The sequence below is a fragment of the Spea bombifrons genome, chromosome 11 (assembly GCF_027358695.1).
Source record: "Spea bombifrons isolate aSpeBom1 chromosome 11, aSpeBom1.2.pri, whole genome shotgun sequence".
Taxonomy (NCBI): Eukaryota; Metazoa; Chordata; class Amphibia; order Anura; family Pelobatidae; genus Spea; species Spea bombifrons.
Genome location: NC_071097.1, coordinates 30,487,370 through 30,514,795, shown reverse-complemented (window position 1 = coordinate 30,514,795; position 27,426 = coordinate 30,487,370). Strand labels below are relative to the sequence as shown.

Sequence of the window (27,426 nt, the reverse complement as noted above, 5' to 3'; positions counted from 1 at the left end):
CAAATTATTTACAATACTATGAGTTTGTTAGTGGGTCGAGGTGAGACGTGGCGTCACTTCACTATGAAAGCTTGGCTGGTGGTGCAGTTGGTCTCTCCGGCCTCTTCTCATAGAGCTACACACGAGCCAAGCCAGAGTTACCCAAGAAGAAGGGGAAATTGATGTCATGATGTCATGAGCGGGGACCAAATACTAAATGTTTGGGCTAGCTCGTTTCACGTCCTTACGCTCTTGATTAGCTTTTTTATTTAGCCATTGCCAGTTCTTCCATCTTTACTACCACTGTATGTAGCGATATACATTTCCACTTATATCAATTACACAATGATCCCTGTACAACACCGGGCATTGCAGCCTGGTTCCCCCACCCATGATAGGACATCATTTTTACTATTTTATCACAGGAATAAAACTACAAACAAAAGACTGTTGTAGAATACAAGTAGAGACAAGCAGAATACACAGCATTCTTTCATGAGTAATTAGTTTCACGTCTTCCCGGGTGTGTATAGTTTAGAAGAGTATTTACTCTGGTTGGTTTAGGAATGGTAGAGCATGGTATGAAGGGTAGAGCCATGCGTTGCTGGATTTGTAAGTATGTGGATTTGTGTGCTCGATTAGTATTTGAATGCCTGGAGAAACAAATACTCAAGATATGCACCTCGAATAAGGAGTGAGAATAGGGTTACATTTATTGGGCAGATGCTGCAGAAGCTAGAAATGCGAGAAGAGTAGAACCTAAACTGTGATCGCGGTTCTGCTACAAGCAGATATGGGCCAATTGGTGGTTATGTAGATGTTGGTGGACAGCTTATTATAGTTAGAAAGAAAAAAAAAGAAAAAATAAATAAATATATATATATAGGTAGCAAGCGTTTTATTTCATAATTACTAGTCAAATTCTCACATTGAAGGGGACCTCCGGGCAGACCGGGCAAGCTTTGGACTGAGTCCTCCTACTCCACATGAGACCTGCTTTCTGGTGCCTGGCGGACCTTGACACAACCCATGGAGAGAACTGAATTGGAAATAAGGACACAGGTGCAAAAAGTTGTAAATGGACGGAGGAAGAGGCCAGCAGGAAGCGTCTACGCTGGTCCCCGTAACACCTCATTCTCTGCCGCTCTAATCCTACAAACCCCTGTTGAGTCCTTTTAATATAAAAGACAAAATAGTTTTTTCAGCTGACTGAAAGCCCTGAAATGTTTCTGCCAATTTATGTAGCGCATTGTTGAGAATGTTTGTTTTTTTTTCCCCCCGACGTTTTCCCTTTTTATCTGTTTGTACTTTCATAAGAAAAATCACAAAATGCAAGAAAAAAAAATAATAATGAAAAATATTATAGACGGGGCAAATATTTTCTGACGTTTATAGAATTCAGTACATTCATCTCAAATGGGTTATTTAGTTGTTTAATTATATTTAGTGTTAAAGGAATAATAGGTTTTATGTGTTACTCCGTCTGTCAGCAGAAAAACTGGTTATTTGGCAGGCAGCGTTTCTATAGTCCAGCATGGAAACGATCAAACATAGTCTATTTCCGAAAAATGAATTGTGAATGGCTTTATAGAAAACCCGCAGTTCCCTTGCAACTGGTAGGGTGCGGTCCTTTCATGAAGTATTATTCCATACTTTTCTGGCTAAATCTCTTGGTTTTGGGAATATACCTCCTGGTGATCAGAGGAAACGAAGGAAGGCCTGCGTTGTGCTGGGTTGTAGAGAGAGGTGACACGGGCGTTTATTCACTAAATGGAGTTCTGCAGGAAAGTTGTGTTTCAATTACTTGACTACAGTAAACATAATAACGGGGTCAACACAATGAGCTTTGGCTGCAAGCAGAGCTTGGCTGGCCTGTAAAATGTATGGCTTACACAATGAACCATACATTGTACAGGGCTAGCTCGGCCCTTCATGCTGGAGAAACTGGTCAGTGTTGGCCCTTCATAATGAACAGTAAAGTTAAGTAGAAAATATAATATGGGACTGTTGTATTAAAAGGATATTTTGCCAACTAAACTTGATTTAACTGTTTTTATAATAAATGAAGAAGAGCTTTTTGGGGGGGACGCTCCTATTGGCTTTGTATCTGCCTTGCCTTCAGACGCGAATACAAAGTCATTGTAACCGTGCGTGCCTTCAGTAACTGAACGTCTGAAACTGCAGTCAAATAAAGCTCGCCATAGATAATTAGGATGCCTAAGGGACCCAAACTTCTAAAGAAGTAGTAGAAAGCCTCACTATACACACATATTATTGCTTTTTCCACATTTCCTGCTACAAATCACAAAGCATGAATGCACTGTTTTTCTGTGGTGTCCGTGCACGGCGGGTCATGCAAGTTCACTGTCCAAATTATACTGAATAGTGTCTAGAGGTTCTATAGTGGTGTTTGTGTCTCCTGGTAACAGTTTCCCCTACTTGGGCCTGTCTTGTAGTTAATGTTGTTTTCTTGCATTGCTTCTGGCAGGCCTGACCTCTTCCCGGCGGGGCTGGAAGCGGGCGATGGTGCGGAGTTCTTTTACGAATGAAGTATTAGGAATGATGGTGATGAAAGAAACATTATTTTGGTCATCTTTAAATCAACGTGTATATCACGGGGTATAGTGTTGTGGCAATAGTGAATATACGTTGCCATACACAGTCATGGTTAACTGGTAACATTATATCTCCGTGTTGTCTGCGAGTTTCTGACATCTGCATACATGCTCTCAGTTTTAGGTGAGACTTGGCTTTGTGTTAGAAGACCCGCTGTAAATGAACACAGCGGGATAAACGGATTTGCTTAACCTGCTGCAGTCCAACAGTCCGTTATAGAACCGGAATATATGGGGAGCAGGACAGATTTCTTTTCATGTGAACCAAAATTCTGAACACCCGCAATATTGAAATAAACCCCAGGTTTGGGCGGCCAAGCCTGCTTCCATCATCTGCTTTCCATCTCGCAACTGCCTTCAAATTGAGAAAGGAAAGGAGAGAATGACAGTAATTACTGGGTGGTGGAAGAAAGAAATCTTTCCTTTCAGGCCCGCAGAGCCTGGGAAATCTTTTCTGCGTCCAGGGAGCTGATAATAAACAGAACCCACATCTGCCTGACTGTCCTTTGAAGTCCTCTTTCCACCGTAGAACCTAGGTGATGTTCTATCAGCTGTTGAAGAAATGACCCGTTACCTAGGATGGTGGAGACACACTTATCTCTGTTTTTGTCTATTACTTCTCACCACATAATTACATCCAGACGCGTATTCTGCAAAGACGACACCAGATTCGTTTAGCGGGTTTTCACCGCGTGAGTGCCGGAGCAGGATGTGACGGCATAATGCTTAATGATCCACTCTGGCACTCAAAGGGTCTTCCTAGGAAATCATTAGTACAGTGCTGTCAAAAGGTGTTTCTTGATTTCTTCTATTTTTGCTTATTTTTCGCATTTAAATGTTTCAGATAATTTTAATATAAGACAAACATAATGTGGGTAAACACAAAATGCAGCTTTTAAATGACCATTTCATTTCTTGAAGGTAAAGAGTTAATCAAAACCTACATCACCCATGTGAAAAAGTACCCCCCCTAAACCTAATAACGGGTTTTACTTCAGCCACATTGGAGGATTTTGGAGCAAAACCTGTGTTTTTAAGGTTCTGCCAGAGCATCTCAATCAGATTCAAGTCGGCCTTCAAAACCTTCATTTGGTTTCTTTCAGCCGTTCAGAGGTGGACTTGCTTGCGTTCTTCGGATCGTTGTTCTGCCGCATAACCCAACTGCACTTGAGCTTTAGGTCACAAACTGATCCGCCAGGTGTGATGGGGCCGATGTCTTCTAAAAAGCTCTACTTTTGACTCATCAGTCCACAGAATATTAACCCAAAAGTCTTCGGGGGTCATCAAGATGTTTTTTGCAAATACGAGACGAGCCTTTGTGGTCCGCAGTGGTTTTCGCCTTGTAACTCTCCCACGGATGAAGGGAAGGTTCACCGCTGTTTAGAGTTTTCTCCGTTTGTAGATAACGGCTCTCGCCGCAGTTCGCTGGCATCCCAAAGCCTCAGAAATGGCTTTGTAACCCTTTCCAGACTCAATGAATTTATTTGAATTTCTTTAGATTGTGGCATAATGTGCTGCTTTTTTAGACCTTCTAGCCAACTTTACTTTGCAAGACATATTCTGTTTAATTGATTTTCAGATTCAGCAGGGCTGGCAGAATTATAAACTCTTAGGTTGTTTTCCTTTTTCCTAATTAAGTTTTTAGTTTCTGGTTGAGATTCGTTGGTTTGGCCTCCTCCGTTCCCTATCTCTTTTCAGTGTTTTGCTTATATGTTTACGTCCTTGCACCCACACATAGATCTAAGTACCAATTTTATCAGCGAGAGGGCAAGATAAAAAAACGATTCCTGCGTTTAAGGGCTGAATTTTATTTTTAAATGTCTCATGGGGCATGTCTGTACCATCATATTAATTTGAATGTATTTGATAAGAGTGCCTACCCTTGGAAATGCATGAAGGGGTTAATCAGAATCCTCCCCATATGCATTTACTCTCTTTTATCTTCCTTTGGCTAGCAGGAGATATATTCCGCTGAACACATATCCTGCATGCCAATGTACATAAGAACTATACCCGCTGTTTGTGCCAGGAGTCCCAGGAGGTCTATTTAGACCCCCACATGTGTAGGAAGCAGCCCCATTTAATTCAATAGAAGGTCTCTCTTACCAGTGATTGCTTTAAGCTGGAGTCAAAATTGGACAGAGGGAGTAGTATGCTGCAGCCCGGGAGCTGCAGCTTTCCCTAAAGGTAAGCCCCCCCCCTCGGCAGGTGATAGTACTAATTTGCATTCTTTACTGCTGAGGCTGCATGGAGCACTGGAGTATTCCTTTATTCAGCAACAATGTGTATATTTACAACAGAGAATGTGTCTCTTCTAAACCTAGTATGCAATTACATGTTACTCCGTTACGTTAGCTACTAAATTACCCTAATGAAATGGACTCTGTGGTCATTGTGAAGGATGGAGTCGTAAACAGCACAAAGTGACAGAAATTAGCACCCAAGTAACAGTATAACAATAAAATGTGACAGAATTAGCACGCGAGTGGCATGTGCACAAACCTACAAAATATTTGTGAACCAAATGTTTATGTTGGCAACAGCTCAGTTATTAACCGGTTTCTGTCAAAGGACGTTCTATGCCGTATTCAAAGCAGTGGTCCTTTGTGACAGAGAGAATTGCCATGAATGTCTTCTGTTCTGTTACTGACTTCTCCCGCTGTGAATCTGATCCAGATTGGGCTACCTGCCGGCCCAGTCTCCTCACTGTCAGCTGGAGCTGGCATAACAGTGTTCAGTGTGAGTACCGTTATACTGGCAGCATTTGAATGCCTGAACAGAACTTTTTGTTTTTTGTACCAGAGCCAGCAATGTTCACTTGAAATGCACATGCATGTATGGCTAATAGAAGGCTAATCAAGCCCACAGACTCAGCAAATCTGGAGATTATTTCCAACCTTAACACATACCTAACTAGTTAAAATACATTACAGTGTCTACTCTGCATTTGCAGCAGCATTAATATTGAATATGTTGCGGTGCTGTTAAGACGACAGTTTAACTGCTAAGACAATGTAATAACGGCATCATGTGTAATTACTGCCATGCGGAACAATTATAATTCAGTCTACATCTGGTATTTCTAAATGGGAAGCCTCATATTTATTTTTAATTCTATGATCGTTGTATACAGCAGTAGTTTAGCGTTATTCCGATAAACACAAACCCATCATTTTCCATAGCACTGTACAATGGGAGAACCCAGAACTACATTCCAAACTCAGGCACATTCAGATGATTCTTTATGGCAATGCTAATGAAGTCCTACATATGCTAATGAAGTCCCTTACTCCCTAGACCTTAATTAGTCACAGGGCTCTTAAGACATTCAATTAAAAGCTCTTTGAAATAGAAACCATTGTGTCTTCTCGGTGTTGACATGTTTATTTATGGAAGGCATTTACAAGAATAATACTTATTTTGGCGCTTTTTATAAATTCTAAATATTTCCTACAGTGTCTATCAACATTATTCCCAGCAAACTCTGAGCTCCTAGAAAAGAGGGGAGGAAGCAGGGATTTGGGTCCTTAAATGAATAAACACTCGGAAAGTACTGTATGGGATGCTGCTGCTGCCTCTGCTGTCTTATGGTTACCCTAATTAATTTCAGTCTTTGGTCATGTTATAATTATAGGACTTTAATCATTTCTCACATTCTGTGTGTTTTCCTTCCCGACACATTAATATGTCTGCCAAGCTGTCAGGGCATGATCCATGACGTTGTCCTTCCTTTCACTTAAACATCTGCCCCTTTCCCAGACGTTATTGGTGCACCCGTGGACATGCAGGCCTGTTCCCTCTGGGGTTTATTCAATGAAGACGGACTTAGACGAGTTAACAAGCGAGTCGCATTTTCATTATGCGTTCTTTGGGATGCGACCCAAAGATTAAATGAGATCAATTCAAATATTTATTTAGTTTGCCAACGTTTCGGCCACACAGGACCTTCGTCAGGGGAAAAAGCAATGAAAAATAGTTTTGCCTTGGCTAATGTTGGCAAACGTTAAAAATATTTGAATTATCAAATGTAATATTTGCGTGTACCTCTGGAACTTTGGGATGTCCTCTATACCTATCGCACCTCCGCTTTTTAAATTATTTTTCAACAAATATATTTATGCAAGCGAGTTTCTCTTTAATGCATAGTTTAATAAGTGAGGCTTTTTAAAGGGACAGCGCTGTGGCATATGATGGTGCTATATAAAACAATGAAATAATAATAATAATTAACCCCTGCGCCTCTTCTTATAATTCTGGCCACTCAAACAGGAACGTGCTTATCCCACCGCATTACCGCGTACAATTGTTAGCTTTTTGCACTCCAGCAGAAACATTATGCTTTGCTAAAGTAGAGAATAACATTAAATATTAAACGGCGTTAAACACTTTGTTACAGAAGGAGAAGAGGGTCCTGCTCCAGTGAGCTTACAATCTGTTTGGAGATCGAGGGGGGATAGGAAGCCTTGAGTATTTTATTGAAGCATAAATACATGAAAAAATAAAACTGCGCACTTAATTATTTCTTTAATAAGTGCTAGCGTGCAGCGCTGTAAAATGATATATAAATGAATAATTATAATAATGCTCAGTCTCTGCATACGTTCGAACATAGAAATGCAGTTAGAATCTCTTGTGATACTTTGTTACAGTAAAAAAAAAAGATACATAAAAGCAGCTTCTAAAAAAAACCTTTTAAATATAGCTTTGTTTCATGCATACTTATGATTAATATTATTTTTTAATTATTATGATTATTTTCTTATGAATTGTATTATTGTTATTATTATTTTATTAGTCATTGTTTTATTGTTATTTTTTGTATTAATATTATTCATTTTTTATTATTTTATTATGAATTGTATTGTTGTTTTATTAGTAATTTTATTATTATTATGATTAATTTTTTTTTTTTTTATTCTATTTTCAAAATATTTATCGTCTGGTCCTATAACAGAGAATGGATAGCGTGATGTGTTTGTTGCGTAGCTGTTGGCATTATATTGTTTTTCGGTCCTGTGCCGTGTTCTGGAGGATGTGGATAATAAGTAGCCGGTTTGAATCCTCTCTGTTCCTTCTCTCCTCTGGGGCCACTAAAGGGACAGATCCAGACAGCAGAGGGCTGGCTATAGAGTCAGTGCATAGGGGAGGGGAGAGCTACCAGGGGGATGGGCAGTGACCTAGCTGTTAGGGAGGAGAGCAACATTTTCAAACTTAATCAGTTTAGCAGGAACCTGAGCCAGTTCTGGAGACCGTTCCCATAGACCGGGAATGCCAGGGAAGTAGCGGATCAGTAAAGCGGAGAAGGAATCCTCCCGTCCGTCTGGGTATCTGTCCGTCCTGACTCTGCGGGGCATTTTACACCATGGCTGGGGGCAGGAGAGGTAAGGCTGGGGAGACGGCATGGGAAGGGGTTGGGGGGGAGAGCGGGTTATGGATGGAGTGGGAAAGAGGGTGAAAATGAATGAGACCAGTGTAAAAGTTCCTTGAAATTTCTGGATTTTTCCTTTTTGGGTTTCTGTCCATCTCCGACGTGGATGTTTATATTGGAATCTTCCACGCTGAGACTATTTATATAAGCTTATCAGCCTTAAAGAAAGACAAAGAGCGTCTCATTCAAACAGCCGGGCGAGCTATGAGAATATACTATATATAATATATTTAATATAATATATATATAATATAATAGTTGGACAATCATTCATTCTCTAAGTTATCGCAGGCAGATCAAGCTTTGGCTGGTAAACTGGTTGCAGTCTGCAATTAAGAATTTGTGTGAACTCCCTGTCCATTAGATTGCAAGCTCTTTGAGATAGGAGCTGTTCTGTGTTTGACAGTAGTTGTGCTGCGCTTTGTCTGTGTTAATGTGTTTATCGGTGTCGCGGTGCTCGTAAAAAAGGGATAGAACTCATTGTGCCTGGCAGAATTTTTAAAATAAGCCTGGAACAGTAAAAGTCAAAGTAAAAAAAAAAAGTTGCGCTTTTGGGTTTAACACCTTCTGCGGGTTTCGTATAACGGGAGGGCTGCGTCTGTTATGTGAATTGCGTATAAGCCCCGGCTCGTGTTTCATGATTCTGTATAATAATGTACGGATTTTAATGTTTTGGAAGCCGTTGAGGACGGTTCTGGTTTAACGCAGTGTTAACATTAAAGCTCACATTGACGGTCTCCAGACTTATTAGAAAGACTCCAGATTTTTGGGATCGTCTTTTCCTTTTAACCCTTCGTCTAAACGGTATAGACGCAGTCTAGTCCTGTATTCACTCGCTCGGATCCAAGCGGATTCTGGCATTTACGCTTTTAATCAGGTTGCTGCGTTTCCGTGGGGACCTTTGATTTCATCTGACGGGGCATTTTATTTTTATTCGTGTTAGTTCTCTGGATAGAAGGAATGGCGTGTCCATCGGGAATGGGTTATCCCATGTTATGTCATTTTGGTTTCATCGGAACAGAGAACGTCAACTTTTTTTATTTTGGAAACAATTTGTCAGCAGAAATTGCATGTGAAATATTTTCCTGCCGCGCTCTTCGCTATCCCCGGGTCAACCGATTGTTTTCAAAATTCTTCCCGAAGTGTTTCTTTTTAAACTTGAAACAATGTCCGTCCCTCACCGCCGATATGATTAAACATTTCCTGTTTTGTACCAGAGCGGTCACTTCCAGAATCATTTTCCTGATGGTTTCGGTACAGATGATTTTCGCAGCTGCACGGAACTGAACATTTTTGCCAAGCCAGTTGTTGGACTCCAACTCACATCATTCTGCGCGAGGCTGGCTGGGGTGCTAGGAGTTTTTTTTTTATCACGCAACAGCTTGATGGGTAGCGTTGGCTGCTGTGGACTACAATTCCTATTATTTCCCCCGGCAGTTTGTTGGCTGAGCTTCCTGGGAGTTGTAGTCTGCACTCTGCAGCAGCCGGACTGCTAAAGGTTGCTTATCTCCTGTATAGCACACATCAGGTCATCCTTCAGACCCTCAAGTCTGAAGGTCATCCTTCAGACTTTTACCATACTTGCTGAAAGCCTGTTCCAGTTAACCAATGCGCTTCTTTGTTGCCTTCTTCTTGGACTTTGAGTCCCTTTGATACGTAAAGGGGTTTGTACTCTCCTCCCTTTTTGGGGTCTGCGTTATAAACAGGCAGCTTTGTTCTGTAATGGGGTCTTGACATCTGGACCTGCGTTAGCCGGTTGGTGATGTTTCGGTATCCTGACACCGGAGGGCCACGTGATGTTTGTACTCATGAAGCTCTATCTTTAAACCAGCAGCACATAACTCACATCAATTATGGATGAAAGTGAGGAATGGAGGGGTTACAGTGACTCATACCGGCCCTGCTGGAAAGTAAACGTCATCCCCTTTACTCCGTTACAGATGTCCGTCTCCTTTACTGCTTGTGTTGCTTGGATCGAGTGCTTTTTATTTTTCATTCCCAGTTCCCTTTGTTCCTCCTTCTCCGGGGCTCGTCGCGTTCGCAATAAAGGGACGGTCTGGTCCCCCGTTTTTTTATTTTTAAGCTCTTATTGGGAGTGAATGAAGTCCGATGCGTTTCCCGGCGTGCGAATCCGTGTTTGCATTCTTTCGTTATTGAAATTTAAAAAAAAAAAAGGCTTCTGTCTCATTTTCCTCCTTGCTCTGCCAACCTCTACTGAAGGAGGAAGTGTACTTAAGTATGCTTCCTGCGCAGGTGCTGCGGGGATCACATTGTAATCGGCGCATGCGGGGCAGCCGGTTGCATGTATAATAGCTAACACCATATAATGGAGCTGATGCTGATTGCACACCCATTACCCCCCACAGCCTGAAATACGCTCGGACCGTGATGGTGGAGCCTTTGTCTGTTTGGAAGGTTTGTGTGCCATTTAGTAGAAAGGCCCCATTTGCCTTGCTGGGGGCAGACCGTTTGCCGACGTGCCTGGGTTAGGTAGGCGATTTAGAAAGAGCTTCACGCCTCCCTCCGTCAACTCAAGACTCGTTGGCTGCTACACCAAGACGCTTGTAAATGGGGTCTTTAAGGAAACGTTAACCCCGTGAAAACCTCCAGTTGGAGTCGTTACAGAGTGGCTTTTATGCAAACTTGCTTTTTTTACGTCCCTGGAAGTTTTTATGAGTTGACAAACAAGTGGTAAAGGGTGATTGTGACGTGTAAAATGATGCGGCGGAGGGTCGTTGGTGAGCGGATAGAATAACATTTACAAGAAAAGCGACTCGTTGGACTAAAAACAGGGTCTACTATTGTATGTGGAAATAAAAAAGCTCATTTTCGCATTAAAACTGGCTTTTCTTAATAATGGAAATACTTTTAAGAGGATAGGCTTGGAAATGCGGGACTATTTTATCTTATGGGACAGCGATCTGCGGCAAAAGGTGTCAGTACAAGCATTGCCTGCTTTTGTAGTTTTGGGCAAAATCTGTGTAACTAATTACTTGACAGTCCTCAGCTAACCTCCCTTGTCCTCAGCCCTCTGCCTATTACTCTCAGATTGGGGACACGCTTTTACGAGGAGGAATAACCATTTTTAACTGAGACCGTGCTAGGTAAGTGGAGCTGACTCCCAGCAGAAGTGGTAGAGGTTAATACAGTGAGGGAATTTAAACATGGGATAGGCAAATGGCTCCTGAATCAAAGATGAGACCAGGAAGTCTGGAGCACGGAGGACAACTCAAGGGATGCACCGGGAAGTCGGGGGGGGGGCATATCGGGGGGCAGAGGGGTAAATAGGGGGGTATAAGGCATATGGGGGGGCATAGTGGCAAATAGGGGGTATAAGGCATATCAGGGAGGCAGAGTGGCATAATGGGGGGGATACGGCATAACTGGGGGGCAGGTTATCAAAAATACCGCTTATAGTATGTAATATTTCTGAGCACATTTATCGTATATAGCGGACAAACCATATTCATGGCAGATTCAGGTACATTATTTTTTTGTAAGCTGGAATTTAATAATAAATGCAATATTTAAACAAAACGCTTGGCTTGGTTAAACCACATCCAGAATCTTCTTTCAGTCCGACGCATGAAAGGATCTGCATAATAGCCAGCGTTTGGAATCCCCCAGCGCTGCGGCTGATTTCGGAGTGAACGCCGTACATAATGACAATTAAAGACCGCAATTTGCCTATAAATGTGAAGGGCCACGTGAAGGGCCACCTTCCTGCAGTAATTCTAGGTTAGAAGAACTACAATTACTTAAACAGAATGGCTTGGCGGTTTTAACGAGCGTGGTGGATAAATGCGGATTCCAGACCCGTTTTAGAAATTCGCAGGGTATAATTATTGATCCTTTCGTAGCACAAGTGGCTGCTCGGGGTTCCAACAATTGCAAAAAAAAGCAGGTAGTATGCTAATTCACGGATAATTCCCTCCGCAGGATTGAAAAATGGTTTTGTATGTGTTTTTTTTTTTATGGTGTAAAAATATGTATATTAGAAAAGGCTGAATAGAATAGTTTTTGGCTTTTTTTTTTTTTGTGCTAATATTGCCCGCAGGGCTGTAGCGAGCTTTGCCACGAAACTGTAAAGTGATCGCCGTCCATAGTAGGTTTAGGTATCTATTGCTTACATAAATACAGCGTATCAAGTATCAGCCGTAACCATGGATACATAATCCACCAACCAGTGAAGATCTTATTACAAACTTTTTATCAATGGCTAAGTTGCCTAAAAATAATACCAAAAAAAAATGTTAGCGGTGTTCTAGAGCAGTAAGCTTTAGAGCCGCTCTAGAGCTGCAGTTCCAATGACCCTGAGCCAGCATTAAAATGGCCGTTCCCGTGGTTTACTCAGCATCATGGGAGTTATACCTACAACCCAGCCAGAGATCTACCTGTTCTCTGTGGATGGATGAAAAATTGTCTGGAAGTCGGACAATAATACAGATCTGTAACAAATGAGTAATTTCCTGCTGTGGATTTAAGGCAGAAAACGCACTTTTTTACTACCCAGCAGATCAACGCTAATTGAATGCAGGAATAATATGTTTCCGTTTGATATATTTATCTGTTTATTTCAGCTACTTTATAGCTTTGTGGTTTTAATTTGCTGTTTTGTAATAAAAAGGAAAGATAGGGGTGTAAGCGAGCCTTCGGTCACGTTTATAGTGTGAGGTCATAATACGGGTCAGAGGACGGCCATGTGTCTGGCCATAGGCAGCTGCCCCTTCTGCTGCTAAAAGTGAACTCCTGAACCAAAAATACCCCCTTTCATTTCAGAAGAACACAAACCTGGTGTTTCTTCATTGAACCTTCTGTTTTGGGACATGGTCCTGTCCTGAGATTCGGTGGGGGGGAGGGTAAGGGTGTAGATCTTTAAACATTTTTCAAGAGCCCTTGTTTCCTTTTTAAGAAATAAAATGTTCTCAAAATGTATCTATTTTCCCTATATATATATATATATATATATATATATATATATATATATATATATATATATATATTTAAATCTATGAAAATGTCATTCTATAAATCTTACAGTAGCTTTCATAAACACCTATGTGTATGTCTTGTCTCTTAATAAATATGTAAGAAGTGATCTCTCTCCCTGCCCCATTTCTTGTACGCGCTCTCTCGTTTTCTGAAAAACCATATCATTTTTTCCATAACACTGATTTTATAGGTCAGGAATAAAAAAGGATTAATCAGACTGATTAGGGATACGCATTTCAAATGTCTTTTATTGAATTCGTTCTCCCATAACTAATGTACCCAGTAAAGTGTTATGACCCTTGGCGACAATATTTGATGTCTAGATAAGGGGAAAGTGGTTAAGAATATATATATAATATATATATATATATATATATATTATATATATATATATATATATAATATATATATATATAATCTCCTATAACAGTTGCTTCACGTGCACGATGTTCCATACATTTAATGTTATCACTGCCGTCACATTGATGGAATACGGTTGTTGACGTGCAAATTGCAGGACGTAGGTAATGTATGTATGCTGGAAAAGTGTCTGTCAATTAAAGCGATTCAAAGGATTGATTATTGGAGCAGAATTACAGGGAAATTACTGTCACTCTACAGATGACAGTTTCCCTGAGATATTGCGTACTTCCCAGCAGGCATTATGGACACCTAACAAGCAAGGAGGCGACATATGGCCAATGTGGACCTCTCCGTCTAATCGTTATCGCAGATGGTTATTGAAAGCGAGAGGTAAAAAGTGAAAACAAAATAGGACAGCATATCACAAAGAGATGTTTGGCACACTCTTTTGCATTGAAACTTAAATAAAATCTAATCTTGGTGCAAAGTTCTCTGGTTGACTACTCTGTGAGTTAGGCAATTTGGGGCAGCCATTGTTACCAAATTCAGGATTCTATCAGAATTTCTCAGACAAATAATAATGAGCCTACTGTACACTGGACATAAGTATTGGGACACCTGACCATTACACCAACAGGGACTTTGATGACATCACATTCTAAATACACAGACAGTAGTTGGTCCCCCTTTGCCGGTATAACAGCTTCCACTCTTCTGGGAAGGATTTCCACAGGATTTTGGGGAGTTTCTGTGGGAAATTTTCATCCATTCATCCAGTAGAGCATCTGTGAGGTCAGGCGCTGATGTTGGACGATGTCCCCTTCAGCACACCAAGTCATTTTGGACAATGCTCTGCTTCCAACTATGTGGTTCCAGTTTGGGGAAGGCCCTTTTCTATTCCAGCATGACTGCGCCCCAGCGCACAAAGCAAGGTCCATAAAGACATGGCTGGATGAGTTTGGTGAGAAAGAACTTGACCGGCCGCACAGAGCCCTGACCTCAACCCCATCGACCACCTTTGAGATAAACCGGAACAGAGATTGCGAGCCGGGCCTCCTCGTCCAACATCAGTGCCTCACGCCACAAATGCTCTTCTAGATAAATGACCAAAAATTCCCACAAAACACTCCAAATTCTTTTGGAAATCATTCCCAGAAGAGTGGAAGCTGTGATTAATGTCTATGTATTTAGAATGAGATGTCATAAAAGTCCCTGTTGGTGTAATGGGCAGGTGTCCCAATACTTTTGTCCATATAGTGTACCTCTAAAACTTGTCTTTCAGCACTAAAAATGTTCCATGTCCTTTTTTTTAAGCCTGGTCCAATTATTACTCTAAGAATTATCCAATAGTTACGTTTTGGGTTTTAACAGTAGAATCTCCTCATTATCCTTGGCCGGGTTTCTGATGTCCAGTTGGTGTTGTAGAAGGTCACATGCTGTGTGGGGACAGACATTACAGTAATTAACTTATTTTTATCTTTTTTTTTTTTGGTCAGGCCTGGGTTATGTAAAGATCTTAAAAGCCTGTAGTTTGAGAACAATATTCTGATGAAGATTTGTACCATGTTAGCCGTTGAAAGGTATAATATGCCTGAAGAAGAGCCCTAGCTAGTCTCAAAAGCTTGCAATCTATTACACTTTACTTTGCCAAATCTTTACCAACTCTGCTAATATTCTAATTACTTTACAGCCGCGGATCAATACCTAGTCACTTGTCCTTTTTTAATTTCACCCTGGGATCAGTGAAGTGTTTTATCATTACTTGTTAACTTTTCTTGTTACTTGTTACTACACCGGATAAGTAGCTTAATTGATTTGAAAAGTTGGGTGATTTCACCAAACTCGGGGATAATGGAAATAAAAAGCTTTCAAGTTTGTGCATTAGCTAAAATTTTCCACTAGTCCAGCAAATACAGAGAAGATGAGGTTTTGAACAAAAAAGCTAATTTCCGTTTTTTCTTTATATTTACCTTTTTGTCTTTTTTTTTATTTTTTATTTTTTTAAATCGGTGCAAATATTCTTGAATAGGATTAAAAGTATAGCGGACGGGGGGCAAAAAATCTTACCCCGGCAGGCATTATTCTGGATCACTTCATTTCACTTTCCGCTTGATCCATTCTTTTCAACGTCTTCCCAAATCTCTAGATTGTAAGCTCATTGAGCAGGGCCATACTCACCCGTTGTCTCTGTATGTCAACTTGTTATGTTATATATTACTTGTTATGTCCTATCTACCCATTGTACAGCACTACGGAATGTGATGGCGCTATATGAAACAATAAATAATTATTTTGTGCACATATATATTATTTAAGAAAGGCAGTAATTTAACCATTCCGGTGCCCGGGCAGTTAGTGTCTGTGTGTTGGGAAGATACTTTTGTAAGGGGCTTCGAAGCAAACCTATTACTTTTACTTAGTAATGATGTCACTTGGCTGTTTTTCATGCCCATGCGCCCATGCGTTGGAGGACGTCACCGTTTGCTTAACACATTGTAGTTGCATCGCCTCGGTATTTACCAATATTTCCCTTCCTGCTCAGTCTGGGTATTTCTAAGATCAGCGGCATATTTATTTACTTTGATGTGATACGTTGTTCAGATGTTCAGAGATTCCGGAGCTTTAGCGCTGTAAATAAATCAATTGATGTTATAAATAACCCCGATTTGCCGAGATTCTGATACAGCTCCTATACATACTATTTTCGCACGTCCTGGATTTTTCGGAATCCTACATTTCCAAGGACTTTGTTCTTTTTATAAGAATCCGTGGCATTCTGTTGCATACATTTGGCTAGCGTTGCCCGCTTATACCTAAACACACTGAAACTTGATGGCAGATGAGAACCAGTCTGAAAGACTCAAACCTTAATCAGTCCTTGATTTCGTCTTAGATTCCTGATAGACATACGCCTATCCCCTGCATGTTTATATTTACCCACAGTGCTACCCTCTACCACTTCTGCTGGGTGTCGGCTCCACTTACCTACCACCCTCTCAGTAGAGTAAAACTTCCTTATTACATCTGACTCTTTTACGCTCTAGTTTTAGATTGACCTTGTTCTATTTCTTCTTCTTTGAAATAAACGTTCCTCCTGTGCTTTATGTCCCTTTAAGTATTTAAGTGTTTCTATCCCATAGTTTCTAAATGCAATACCCAAGAGAAATCATTATTAGGCGGTCAAGGATGGAAACTACCAGGCTTAGGGGCTAAATCCACTTAATAGTCTAGTAACATGGCATTCCAGATACAGATAGTTGACCCTGCACGGTCCTGTCCAAGATTTACTACAATGAACGGCCTACAGATGGAACAGAACAAGGATCCAGTACTGGTCATATCATTGAAACCATAATAGCCCAAGGGCTATTATGGTTAAAGAGAGAGACATTCCACTTACGCGGAGTTAAATAAAGGCTTGTAGGTCTGTTTTGCCTTAGGTTCAATGCCTTTTTATTTTTGACCTTTTCAGAAGGCTGAAACAAAAAGCAGAATAGCGTGTGGCCCCTGGAACCCAAACAGGTGCCTGCCCCTGCTGGTGTATATACTGTGCTTAAACCCTTTTTAGTTGCGTCTTTGTAGTTCCCAGCCGCTGGTAGTGAAGGTTTTCATTAGCAGAAAGCAGAACATCGGTGTCTAAAGTTTCTATAAATGTGAGTTAGTCACGCAAAGCCGGCTGACTCCTGGCAACACTCAGAGAGAAGGGAGTCAATAAACAAAAAGGAAGGAGAAAAAAAGAAATCTCCTTTTCAAAGCGAGAGGAAGGTCAGGCCAACCCAAAAAAATGTGTATAGACATGTAAGCGGAGAGTGTGTGTGGAGGGGGCTGTGTGTGTAGTGGTGTGTGTGCGTGAGTAGTGGTGTGTGTGTGGAGGGGGCTGTGTGAGTAGTGGTGTGTGTGCGTGAGTTGTGGTGTGTGTGCGTGAGTAGTGGTGTGTGTGTGCGTGAGTAGTGGTGTGTGTGTGTGAGTAGTGGTGTGTGTGTGGAGGGGGCTGTGTGAGTAGTGGTGTGTGGAGGGGGCTGTGTGAGTAGTGGTGTGTGGAGGGGGCTGTGTGAGTAGTGGTGTGTGTGTGTGTGTGTGGAGGGGGCTGTGTGAGTAGTGGTGTGTGTGGAGGGGGCTGTGTGAGTAGTGTGTGTGTGTGTGTGTGGAGGGGGCTGTGTGAGTAGTGGTGTGTGTGGAGGGGGCTGTGTGAGTAGTGGTGTGTGGAGGGGGCTGTGTGAGTAGTGGTGTGTGTGTGTGCGGGAGTAGTGGTGTGTGGAGGGGGCTGTGTGAGTAGTGGTGTGTGTGTGTGCGGGAGTAGTGGTGTGTGGAGGGGGCTGTGTGAGTAGTGGTGTGTGTGTGTGGAGGGGGCTGTGTGAGTAGTGGTGTGTGGAGGAGGCTGTGTGAGTAGTGGTGTGTGTGTGTGAGTAGTGGTGTGTGTGTGGAGGGGGCTGTGTGAGTAGTGGTGTGTGTGTGTGAGTAGTGGTGTGTGGAGGGGGCTGTGTGAGTAGTGGTGTGTGTGTGTGTGTGCGGGAGTAGTGGTGTGTGTGGAGGGGTGTGTGTGTGTGTGTGTGTGTGGAGGGGGCTGTGTGAGTAGTGGTGTGTGGAGGGGGCTGTGTGAGTAGTGGTGTGTGTGTGTGTGGAGGGGGCTGTGTGAGTAGTGGTGTGTGTGTGTGTGTGTGTGTGTGTGTGGAGGGGGCTGTACGAGAGACAGGAAAATCATCTCAAAGCCTGGAGACAATTAGCTTTCAGTAGTGTGTGTGTGTGTGTGTGGAGGGGGCTGTGTGAGTAGTGGTGTGTGTGGAGGGGGCTGTGTGAGTAGTGGTGTGTGGAGGGGGCTGTGTGAGTAGTGGTGTGTGTGTGTGCGGGAGTAGTGGTGTGTGGAGGGGGCTGTGTGAGTAGTGGTGTGTGTGTGTGCGGGAGTAGTGGTGTGTGGAGGGGGCTGTGTGAGTAGTGGTGTGTGTGTGTGGAGGGGGCTGTGTGAGTAGTGGTGTGTGGAGGAGGCTGTGTGAGTAGTGGTGTGTGTGTGTGAGTAGTGGTGTGTGTGTGGAGGGGGCTGTGTGAGTAGTGGTGTGTGTGTGTGAGTAGTGGTGTGTGGAGGGGGCTGTGTGAGTAGTGGTGTGTGTGTGTGTGTGCGGGAGTAGTGGTGTGTGTGGAGGGGTGTGTGTGTGTATGTGTGTGGAGGGGGCTGTGTGAGTAGTGGTGTGTGGAGGGGGCTGTGTGAGTAGTGGTGTGTGTGTGTGTGTGTGGAGGGGGCTGTGTGAGTAGTGGTGTGTGTGTGTGTGTGTGTGTGTGTGTGGAGGGGGCTGTACGAGAGACAGGAAAATCATCTCAAAGCCTGGAGACAATTAGCTTTCACGACCACATTAAACCCTTCTGGCAGAATGATGTATCCTGGGTTTGCTAGCGGTGGCGATCTTGAACAAAAGAAGAAGAAGAAAAAAAAAGACCTTTTAGATGTTTTTGACCCGTTTTCAATGGTTCAAATGAATTTGCTCTGTAAGGGAAAATCCATATTCAACAGAATCTGTGTGTGAGTCACAGTCTGCGTCGGGAAACGTCTGAAACGCTAAATATCGTTCTGTTGAAGTTGAGCCAAATGATTGTATCGTAAATGATCAAATTGTCCTGAAACTGCACCAACGTGAAAGTTAAGCGTTTAACCCTTTCTGTTGAATTTGTTGACATTTCATTATTGCATAATAATAATGTGGGTGTTTTTGGCTTTTAAACTGATTGCATGTTTTTATTTACACCTCCTAATTATTAATATTATTTTTTTATTTATTATTGCTATTATTATTTAATCTTATGTGATTGCCCCACGCGTCTGAAGAAGTAGGGTATCTTGTTAAAATCGAACGGTAAAAGCATTGCTTCCAAGTAACGTAACCCAGTCACATCTGTACGGGAAAAAAAAAGCCTCAAGGATCCACTTTCAGTGTTTCTGAATGTTTGACCTCTGCCTTGGGATACGGCGAGATACGACTTGTTATGAGAAAGAATATACTGGGTGATGACAAATAATAGGGTAAAAATACAGAACACCCCTCGCCTGTGTTATCTTTGCATGGCGCATGCTTATTCGTAAAGTTTGCACTTGTATCACACAGAACAAATATTAAAGGGAAATCAAACCTTTATCACAGCTTCATCAGGTGTGGGCAATGCGGGTGCGTACGTATTAACTCGCAAAATAAGCCAAATGCTGACGATCTTTGCTGGACTCTCAAGTCATTTAGGACTCCCCTGAAGGTCCATTTTCACAAAAGTTTGCCACATTTAGAAGTCCATGAAAGGGTAGATTCTGCTCTGTAGAAGCACTAATTCTTTGGCGGTAACTCCGAGATCCAAAATGACGCGCCGATGTGCTTCGTACAGCATATAATTACATCCAATTACTGATTATGATACATTTCTTGTAACACGTCTAGAAGACGCTTAAGAACGGCGGGGTTTTCCAAGGTTGCCCGGACATTTTGTTCTCTACTAAAAGAATAATACAAGCCTTTTATAGTTCTTGGATGGGTTGGCCAGAGCCGATTGCATTTTAATTTGAGAACCAAGAGAACCGATCTGACCTCCAACTAAGGTTTACCGGTATTTATTACATCCTCGAACACCTGGACGTAGAGAAGATATGGTTAACGTCAACAAAGTTGCAATGATTGTTTGAAATAATTGGAATAATCAAATACATATTTTCTGTCTGTAAAATAGCGCGCAATGAATTGATGCCAGCGTCCTCCATGACTTTTTTTTTAGTGAATCCATTTGGAAAGTTGAATGAACTGGGGGTCTTTGTATCTTTTACGGGGATGAGACGTAATCTCATTGTGACAGAATGACGTTAAGCTTTGATCTGTGTCCTGTAAAGTGAAAATACACCCCTAGCCAGGGGTATTCACAACGAGACAAGCGCTCTCTAGCCAAGTGAAGCCAACTTAATTGTGCTCTGTAGAAGATATGAGAATCTTGCTCCCATGAATTGTCTGACTACAATATCCATCAACCGACTAGGTTCTTTGTACCAGGAACAATGACATTTTCTGTGCCTTTATCTTTGAGAGCGTCGATTGCCTTCCAACACTTGCCAACATTCTTGTCTGATAATGAGGGCAGAATGTGGTGGTAACACCAATCCATTTAAAGTCTCTTTCTTGCTTGGAAGTTTGCTGGGACAGGGGTTCCACCAAATCAGGGCAGTCGGCAGGTATGAATTAGAAAGTAGGCGTGTTTTGAAGTGGCTAATCCTGTCCATCGGTTTAAAGTGTAGAATTTGCCAGGCTGTGCTTAATATCGTAAATATTATTGCAAAGATGTGACCTGTGTTTTTGTGTTTTCGCTCTAGGTTGCCTATGTAGGTCCCTACATTCAGATCTCCTACACAATGGCTACAGTGCAGGCGCTTCCAACGTCCATTGACGCGACTCCTGAGGACAGCATTGCTGAAAGTCATTCCAAAGCAGAGTCGCCTGACCCCCTGGACAGCATGGGAAGCGTCAGCAGCCTCATCTCCGGGAGATCGTATCACGACAAGCAGTGCAGGGCCTCCGAATTTAACGGCAAGAGCCGTAAGGCCGTGAACATGCCAAATTTCTTTAAGCCACAAGAGGGACTTCTAAAGAGTAATTATACCTCTCAGGATCCTATTTTTAATGGACTTCCTACTAAAAAACCTTGTGCTGCTACCTCTGGGAGTAATGGGAATTATGTCTATGTCAACGAGGACTTTAAAGGGGATTGGCAGGAAGCGGCCAACAGCCCCTCCAGCGATGCGGAAGATGTGCGGGAAGAGAGATCTCTCAATGGGAATATCAGAGGACCTCCACCCAAACTCATCCCGGTTTCAGGCAAACTAGAAAAGGTAGATCATAATGCTCTACTGGAACTAGTATTACCAAAATATGAATCCTATTAACCCCTTCCGTACCGGCGTTCTCGGACTGCGTCTTCACTTGAAGACTGCAGTTTTATTTAAATATTGTAATTCCGTGCTCGTGATTCGCTTCAAAGCAATCACGTGCACGGAATTGAGGGGGAGTGGCTGCTACGGATCGCTGGGTGATCCCAGCTGTCAGTAGCAGCCGCCCCTCGCCATCCCAGCATCCATAGCGACGTTGGATCGTGCATCATCGATGACGTACCTGGTACGTCCCGGTCTGTGGGTGACACCCAACCAGGAAGTACCAGGTACGTCATCGGTACAGAAGGGGTTAAAATATCCAGGGTGTATTCTCGTACATGTCTGAGTGATCGGATGTGGCTTCTGTGTCTATTTAACAGGCTTCTCCTAATAAAGAAACCTGGCTTGGCCTTTGTTCTCAAGCAAATTATTGCTGCGTGAAAAGGCTTTAGTCATTTTAATACATTAAACAACGTTCCGCAACGTCTATTATATGACCGAAAAGGACCACTTTCTATGGGGCCAAGAGATTGCGGCCCATGAGATGGAAGCGATGTTATCACATTACTGTTTTTTTATCAGAGCTACAAGGTGTCTCCAAACAAAAGGATATTTTCAACGTATTAAAACATAACATATGGAATAACATAACATATGGAATCAGTGCTTTTGATGGTTGCTCCACTTTTTACCAGTGTTCTTTATCCAAAATTCCCAGTTTTTGAGTTTTTGTATATGTGGTAGTGAACAAAGGACCAGAAAGCAGTAGCCCATCGCAGGTTGGATAACCGTCCCGTAATACACAACGTGTGTGTGTGTGTGTGTGTGTGTACCAGGATTCCAGTGCCTTAGAACTGTTTTGTCCTGGGTTAACACAACTGTAAATAATATATCCACTCACAAGACGGCAGTAATTTAATAAAAATGACGCCAGTTGCGTTGTTGTATTGATCAGAAGTCTAGACTGAACACTCAATTCTTATCTCAAATTTCCTCCAATACTTTCCGTAGTGAGTCTTTACATTTGTTCACTTTTCCCATCCCCCATTGTGCTATATAACCGCATAAGTAACAAGCGGACAGTGTCATGCATTTTTAGCAATACAGAAGCTTTTCCTTGCGTTGACAAATTAACCTGACCATTATTAATGTATTTATTTTTTGACAAGACTACTTCTTTAAACTAAATATGTCTCTTGGTCCTGCTTTAAAGAGTCTTTCTATGTGAAACACTCTGCAGAACCGCTTGGCTTCTTCCCTTTAGGGCTGGTGGCGTCTCCACTTGTGGATTCTTGAACCCTGCAACATATGTTATAGCATTATGGAAAATCGTCATACTATGTCTTTGTATGAAACCAACATTGATATCCAACAGTGTTCGTTATACCCAGGATCACGGCAGTTTTCTCACTCCATTCGGATTAATACATTTGAAACAAAGATATGTTGTTCAATTTATAACAGAACTATAAGTTTAATAAGATTATTTACTATTGGTGTCATTATATAACTTGTTTCTACCTCTCCACTTTTGCAGAACATCGAGAAGACCCTAATAAAGCCCACAGCTTTCAAACCAGTAGTGCCGAAAAAACACAACTCCTCACTCCAATACCTTGCCCAACGCAATGGAGGCCCAAGCCTTTCAGAAAGCCAAGGGAGTTTAAATCTCCTTTTTAATGGGAATTCAATGGGGAACAACGAGAAGCACAGTTCCTTCAGCTGCAGGACCAGCTCTCACTCGGGCACAATGTCGGACTCAGGGCGTAACTCATTGTCCAGTCTTCCCACCTACAGTACAAACTCCAGTCACCAAATCGAGCCGGTCAGTATTTCCATGGGCCACATTAACTTGGATAATCACAGTAACCTGAACGGGTTTTCTGACCGGGGATCCAGAGGTCGGACGCGTCCCTCGAACTCTGACAGCGGGCGCTCTTCGTCCAGCAAAAGCACCGGCTCCTTAAGTGGCAGGGGGAACCCGTCTTCTGATGGCGGCTCTTGTGACAGATCCCCGATCAACGAGGAGATGATTATCAGGGAACTGGAAGAGAAATTGAAGGACAGAGAATTGGAGCTTCAGCAGTTAAAAGAAAATCTGGACGAGAATGAAGTGGCCATTTGCCAGGTTAGAGAGAATAAATATAATATATATTTTTTTTATCATGTTCCAGAAATAACCTTTATGGTTTTCCCTTCTGTTTCTCCCGCGGCTCCTCTGTTTTCATCCTTTCTGTCCTCCTCCGCCTCCTGATATTTTCAGTACATTACCGTATAAGATTTAATAATGTATAGATTTAACAATAAAAAATCACCATGCGGCAAAACATTGTGCATCATCCCAAAAAGCTTCTTTTGTATTTCTTCAGAGTTGGGGTCCATTTAAATGTCGCTTTGTATACCGGAAGGTACATTATTGTCTGTAGCAATCATTAGCAAGAGCTATAAGGGTGTATGGTTTACAATACTATAGATGGTTCTGCGTCCTTAAAGGGCCTGCCATATGTATTTGTTTCCCGCTAGACAGACTGATGTGCCGTCAACCTGAAATGGGTCGAGCCAAGCACCTTTGCACACGGAAACACTCTAGAGCACGGGGAGATTATAAGAGACTGAAAGATTACAGAGAAAGGAAGATATATGTAAAAAAATGGCATGGCTTTCTTTAAATGCACACCTTTTTTATACCAGTTGTCGGTTTGGATAAGGCAGCCATAACCCCCCCCCCCCCCTTAATTTCAGGTGTATGAGGAGAAGCAGAAACGTTGTGAGCTGGAGATGGACGACCTGCGTCAGAGCTGTGCCTTGAAGATGAAGCAGGCTTCCCAGAAGGCTCAACGGGTGCAGCAAGTGCTCCAACTGCAAATATTCCAGCTGCAGCAGGAGAAGAAGAAGCTGCAGGAGGACTTTTCCCAGCTGCTGCAGGAGAGGGAGCTGCTTGAGAAAAGGTGTGCCTCGTTTGAGAGGGAACAGACTGAGCTGGGGCCGCGGCTGGAGGAGACCAAATGGGAGGCAAGTCGGAAACCTTACGCAGTTCTGTTCTGTGTCTCTCTTGGTTAGCAATATGTCTAAAGTGTAGGAATCTTTCCATATTGTATACGTCTCCAAGAAGGAGAAGACTTCTGCCTTTAACCTCTTTCTGCTTGAATTTAACCCTAAGTTAAAGGATGGCTCCTTTTTTTTTATAACAACATTTATATTTAGTTTAGATAAACCATAAAGATACTTTTAAGGTCTGTACTATATCCCGAGACTGGTAGATCTGGTTTTTTTTTGTTCAGATCTTCTCATTTTAGCATTATTCTAGCATCAAAACTAAAACAAACACTAAATATATTGTTCTTTATTTTAGGTTTGTCAGAAATCTGGAGAAATATCATTACTGAAGCAGCAGCTAAAAGATGCTCAAGCCGAACTGGCGCACAAAGCCAACGAAATACTTCTGCTCCGGGCCCAGCTTCGAGAAACTCGAGCGGACCTCCAGCTGAGTGAAGAGCAGGTTCAAGAACTTCAAGACACGACGCACACTAAGACGCTGGAGCTCGAGGTGTGTGAAAACGAACTGCAACGCAAGAAGAACGAGGCGGAACTTTTGAGGGAAAAGGCCAGTAAGTTGGACCAAGAAGTGGCCGGCCTCAGAGAGGCAGCAGTAGCCAGCCTGCGGCACGGACTGTGCCATTGCCAAGAGAAGGAAGATCCCTTCTTGCTATACGAAAGCGACGAAGCTAAAGCACAACGGCAGACTACTGACGACCTGCAGAGTTTGAAGCAGTACACGGAACGTCTCAGGGAAGCGCTGGTGAGCGAGCGGCGCCGCAATCAGGACCAGATGGAGAACTTCGAAGAAGAACGTCGCGTTTGGCGAGAGGAAAAAGAGAAGGTCATCAGATATCAAAAGCAGTTACAGCATAACTATATCCAGATGTACCAGCAGAACAGGGAGCTGGAAAGGGACATCAAACAGCTCAGTCTGGAACTGGAGGCCAGAGAACTGGATGACTTTGACTTGCATGGCGCAGAGATTCAGTTCGAAGAGATCACCGCCACAGAAATTTAAAGCCAATGAGACACTACCACATATGCCTTTTTACTGGGACCTTCCACACTCCTGCTGAAGGGGTCGCCAACGTGCACCTAACCCACGGATACTCTTCCAAATGAATCTTCTGTTTGTGGCTACTAGAAAACACACATATCTCAACTTGGTTGGCATTTAAGCATAATCACCTCGCGGGCTGGAACACAGATCTCATCACGAGGTTTGTTCAACCACAGCTGGCGAGTCAGAAGGTCCACACTGGCTCTATAACCCAACAGGTCTATTCACTAAAGCACTAAATTACAAGCTCGTGTTTTTCTGAACCTCAGACCTCTTACCAAGTTTAACACTGAACTCGTAGTGTTCTCTCAGTTTTGCCAAGCATCTACCAAGTTCCATGTTAAACCTCACTATTGAAAGCAATAGCGTTCTGCACAACGGCATTCGTTTCCGTGTCGGGGGGGGGGTGATCTCTAATCTGTTTAGTAATCTGACACTCGTTTTTATTGAGAATACAGCAAGGACCGGCACGTACGTAACAAGTAAGAATAATCGAGCGATTCCAAAGCAAAGCGCGTTGGAGAAGTCAGAGAAACATACAAGTGGTTTTTGTGATGATTTCTTCATTTTGTTTAAATTTATTTTGCAATGTTCAAAAAGGGGTCTGTTCACTAAGAATGTTGAACCATTCTTGAATTTGCTATGGCGAGAAGAACAATTTTCCACCAGAATCACTACCAAAATCTACGTGTATATTTCTGTACAATACGCCGTAGGACAGACCTCATTCATACACTTCACTGTCACGTTGCGTATGATCCTATGCATAAGGAAGCGATTCCATCGGACAAAAGTCATCAGATCCATTCTCAGTGTTACACAAGCCTTTACTTCTCATTCTACCACGGAATGTTCTTCACATATTCACTAATAACAAATTGTACTTAATTGACGCGGCTCTTCGACCGCCTGTAAATAATGTAAAATAAGAGTTTGTTAATACAGAATGATTGGTTTTTGTACAAACTACAATTAGCACCTTTTTTTTTACGTATCTGTCGCCATTCTCTGACTGTTAGGGAACGATAGTCGCTTTAAATCTCAGGTAGGCAGTTTGCTAGAGCACAATCATAAAAAAAAAAAAACATTAAAAAAAACGCGGTAGAAAAAAAAAAACAGTTTATCCTCTTGACTGCCAGATGTGCCACAAACCAAAGTGGTCTAAAGCCAGTTAGACGGAATTATCCCGACGCTATCTCTGGGTCAATTATTTGTAATCCCAATAAAACCCTGGTTAATACCAAACGTTTTTTTAAATTGTGTGTATTTTTATTTATTTGTATTTTACGTCTTAATATGTGAAGCGGAGCCAAAAAAATACCTATACGCTGGAGAAGACGCAGTTTTTGAAAGTATTGAAAATATATCGCCTCTAATTTCTGGTTAATTCTGTTTAACGTTCAATAATAAATTGCGTAATTTACCCATTCTCTAGCATAGTTAACATGAACAATGAGATAAGAATGTCTAAATTTTCTGCCTAATAGCGGACGTTGCATCCCATCCATGCTTAAAAAAATGGAATCCATGCACAATTGACTTCAATATTCATAAACAAATAAATTGGAATGTCCCTTTAAACAACAACCCATCATTGTTGTGACGGAATGCGCCCTACAATGAATCTTTACAGAGATGGGGGTCGTAGGGTGTAAAGCCTGATTGCTGGTATGATATCTTGTTTTGGGCATGCGTGGGTTAAGCTGTATAACTTCACGGTGCAGATTGAGTCCATGGTTTAGTAATGTTTCCTAAGTGCCTGCCCCACGTGTAAGAAACGAAGCACCCACGGGAGTTCTCCGGGAGAAGCTTTCAAACGTTATGGAGCCATCGATCTGAAGCGTCCCATACCTACCAGTTACATCTCTGAGTATAATAATTACAGCCATTATTCATCTAAAGAAAGGACCGTGATCGTTCCCGTCTGACAGCCACTGCTTTTAGGATGAGATATTTTATACTTTATAAGCTGTATGCGCTCAAGTCTCATATCCATCGATCTAGATATATACACGCTCCGTATTAATGCCCAAGATCTTGGAACAGGATGGCCAACAATCTTATA

The 27,426-nt window shown here is 42.3% G+C and overlaps 1 protein-coding gene across 3 annotated transcripts in view; it reads left to right on the top strand.

The window, feature by feature from the left end:
- Positions 1-25,595, top strand: part of LZTS2 (leucine zipper tumor suppressor 2) — a 62,212-nt gene extending 36,617 nt beyond the window's left edge. The window contains exons 1-5 of one of the 3 annotated variants that reach the window (XM_053450392.1): positions 7,825-7,975; positions 20,708-21,223; positions 22,800-23,390; positions 24,005-24,274; positions 24,615-25,595. In XM_053450392.1, the coding sequence (XP_053306367.1) occupies positions 20,747-21,223; positions 22,800-23,390; positions 24,005-24,274; positions 24,615-25,319 (2,043 nt within the window). In that variant the 5' untranslated portion in view covers positions 7,825-7,975; positions 20,708-20,746 and the 3' untranslated portion in view covers positions 25,320-25,595. Of the gene's footprint in view, positions 1-7,824; positions 7,976-20,707; positions 21,224-22,799; positions 23,391-24,004; positions 24,275-24,614 lie in introns of those variants that run through there. The other 2 variants (XM_053450394.1, XM_053450393.1) reach the window with 2 other exon arrangements.
- The last annotated feature ends 1,831 nt before the right edge of the window (positions 25,596-27,426 follow it).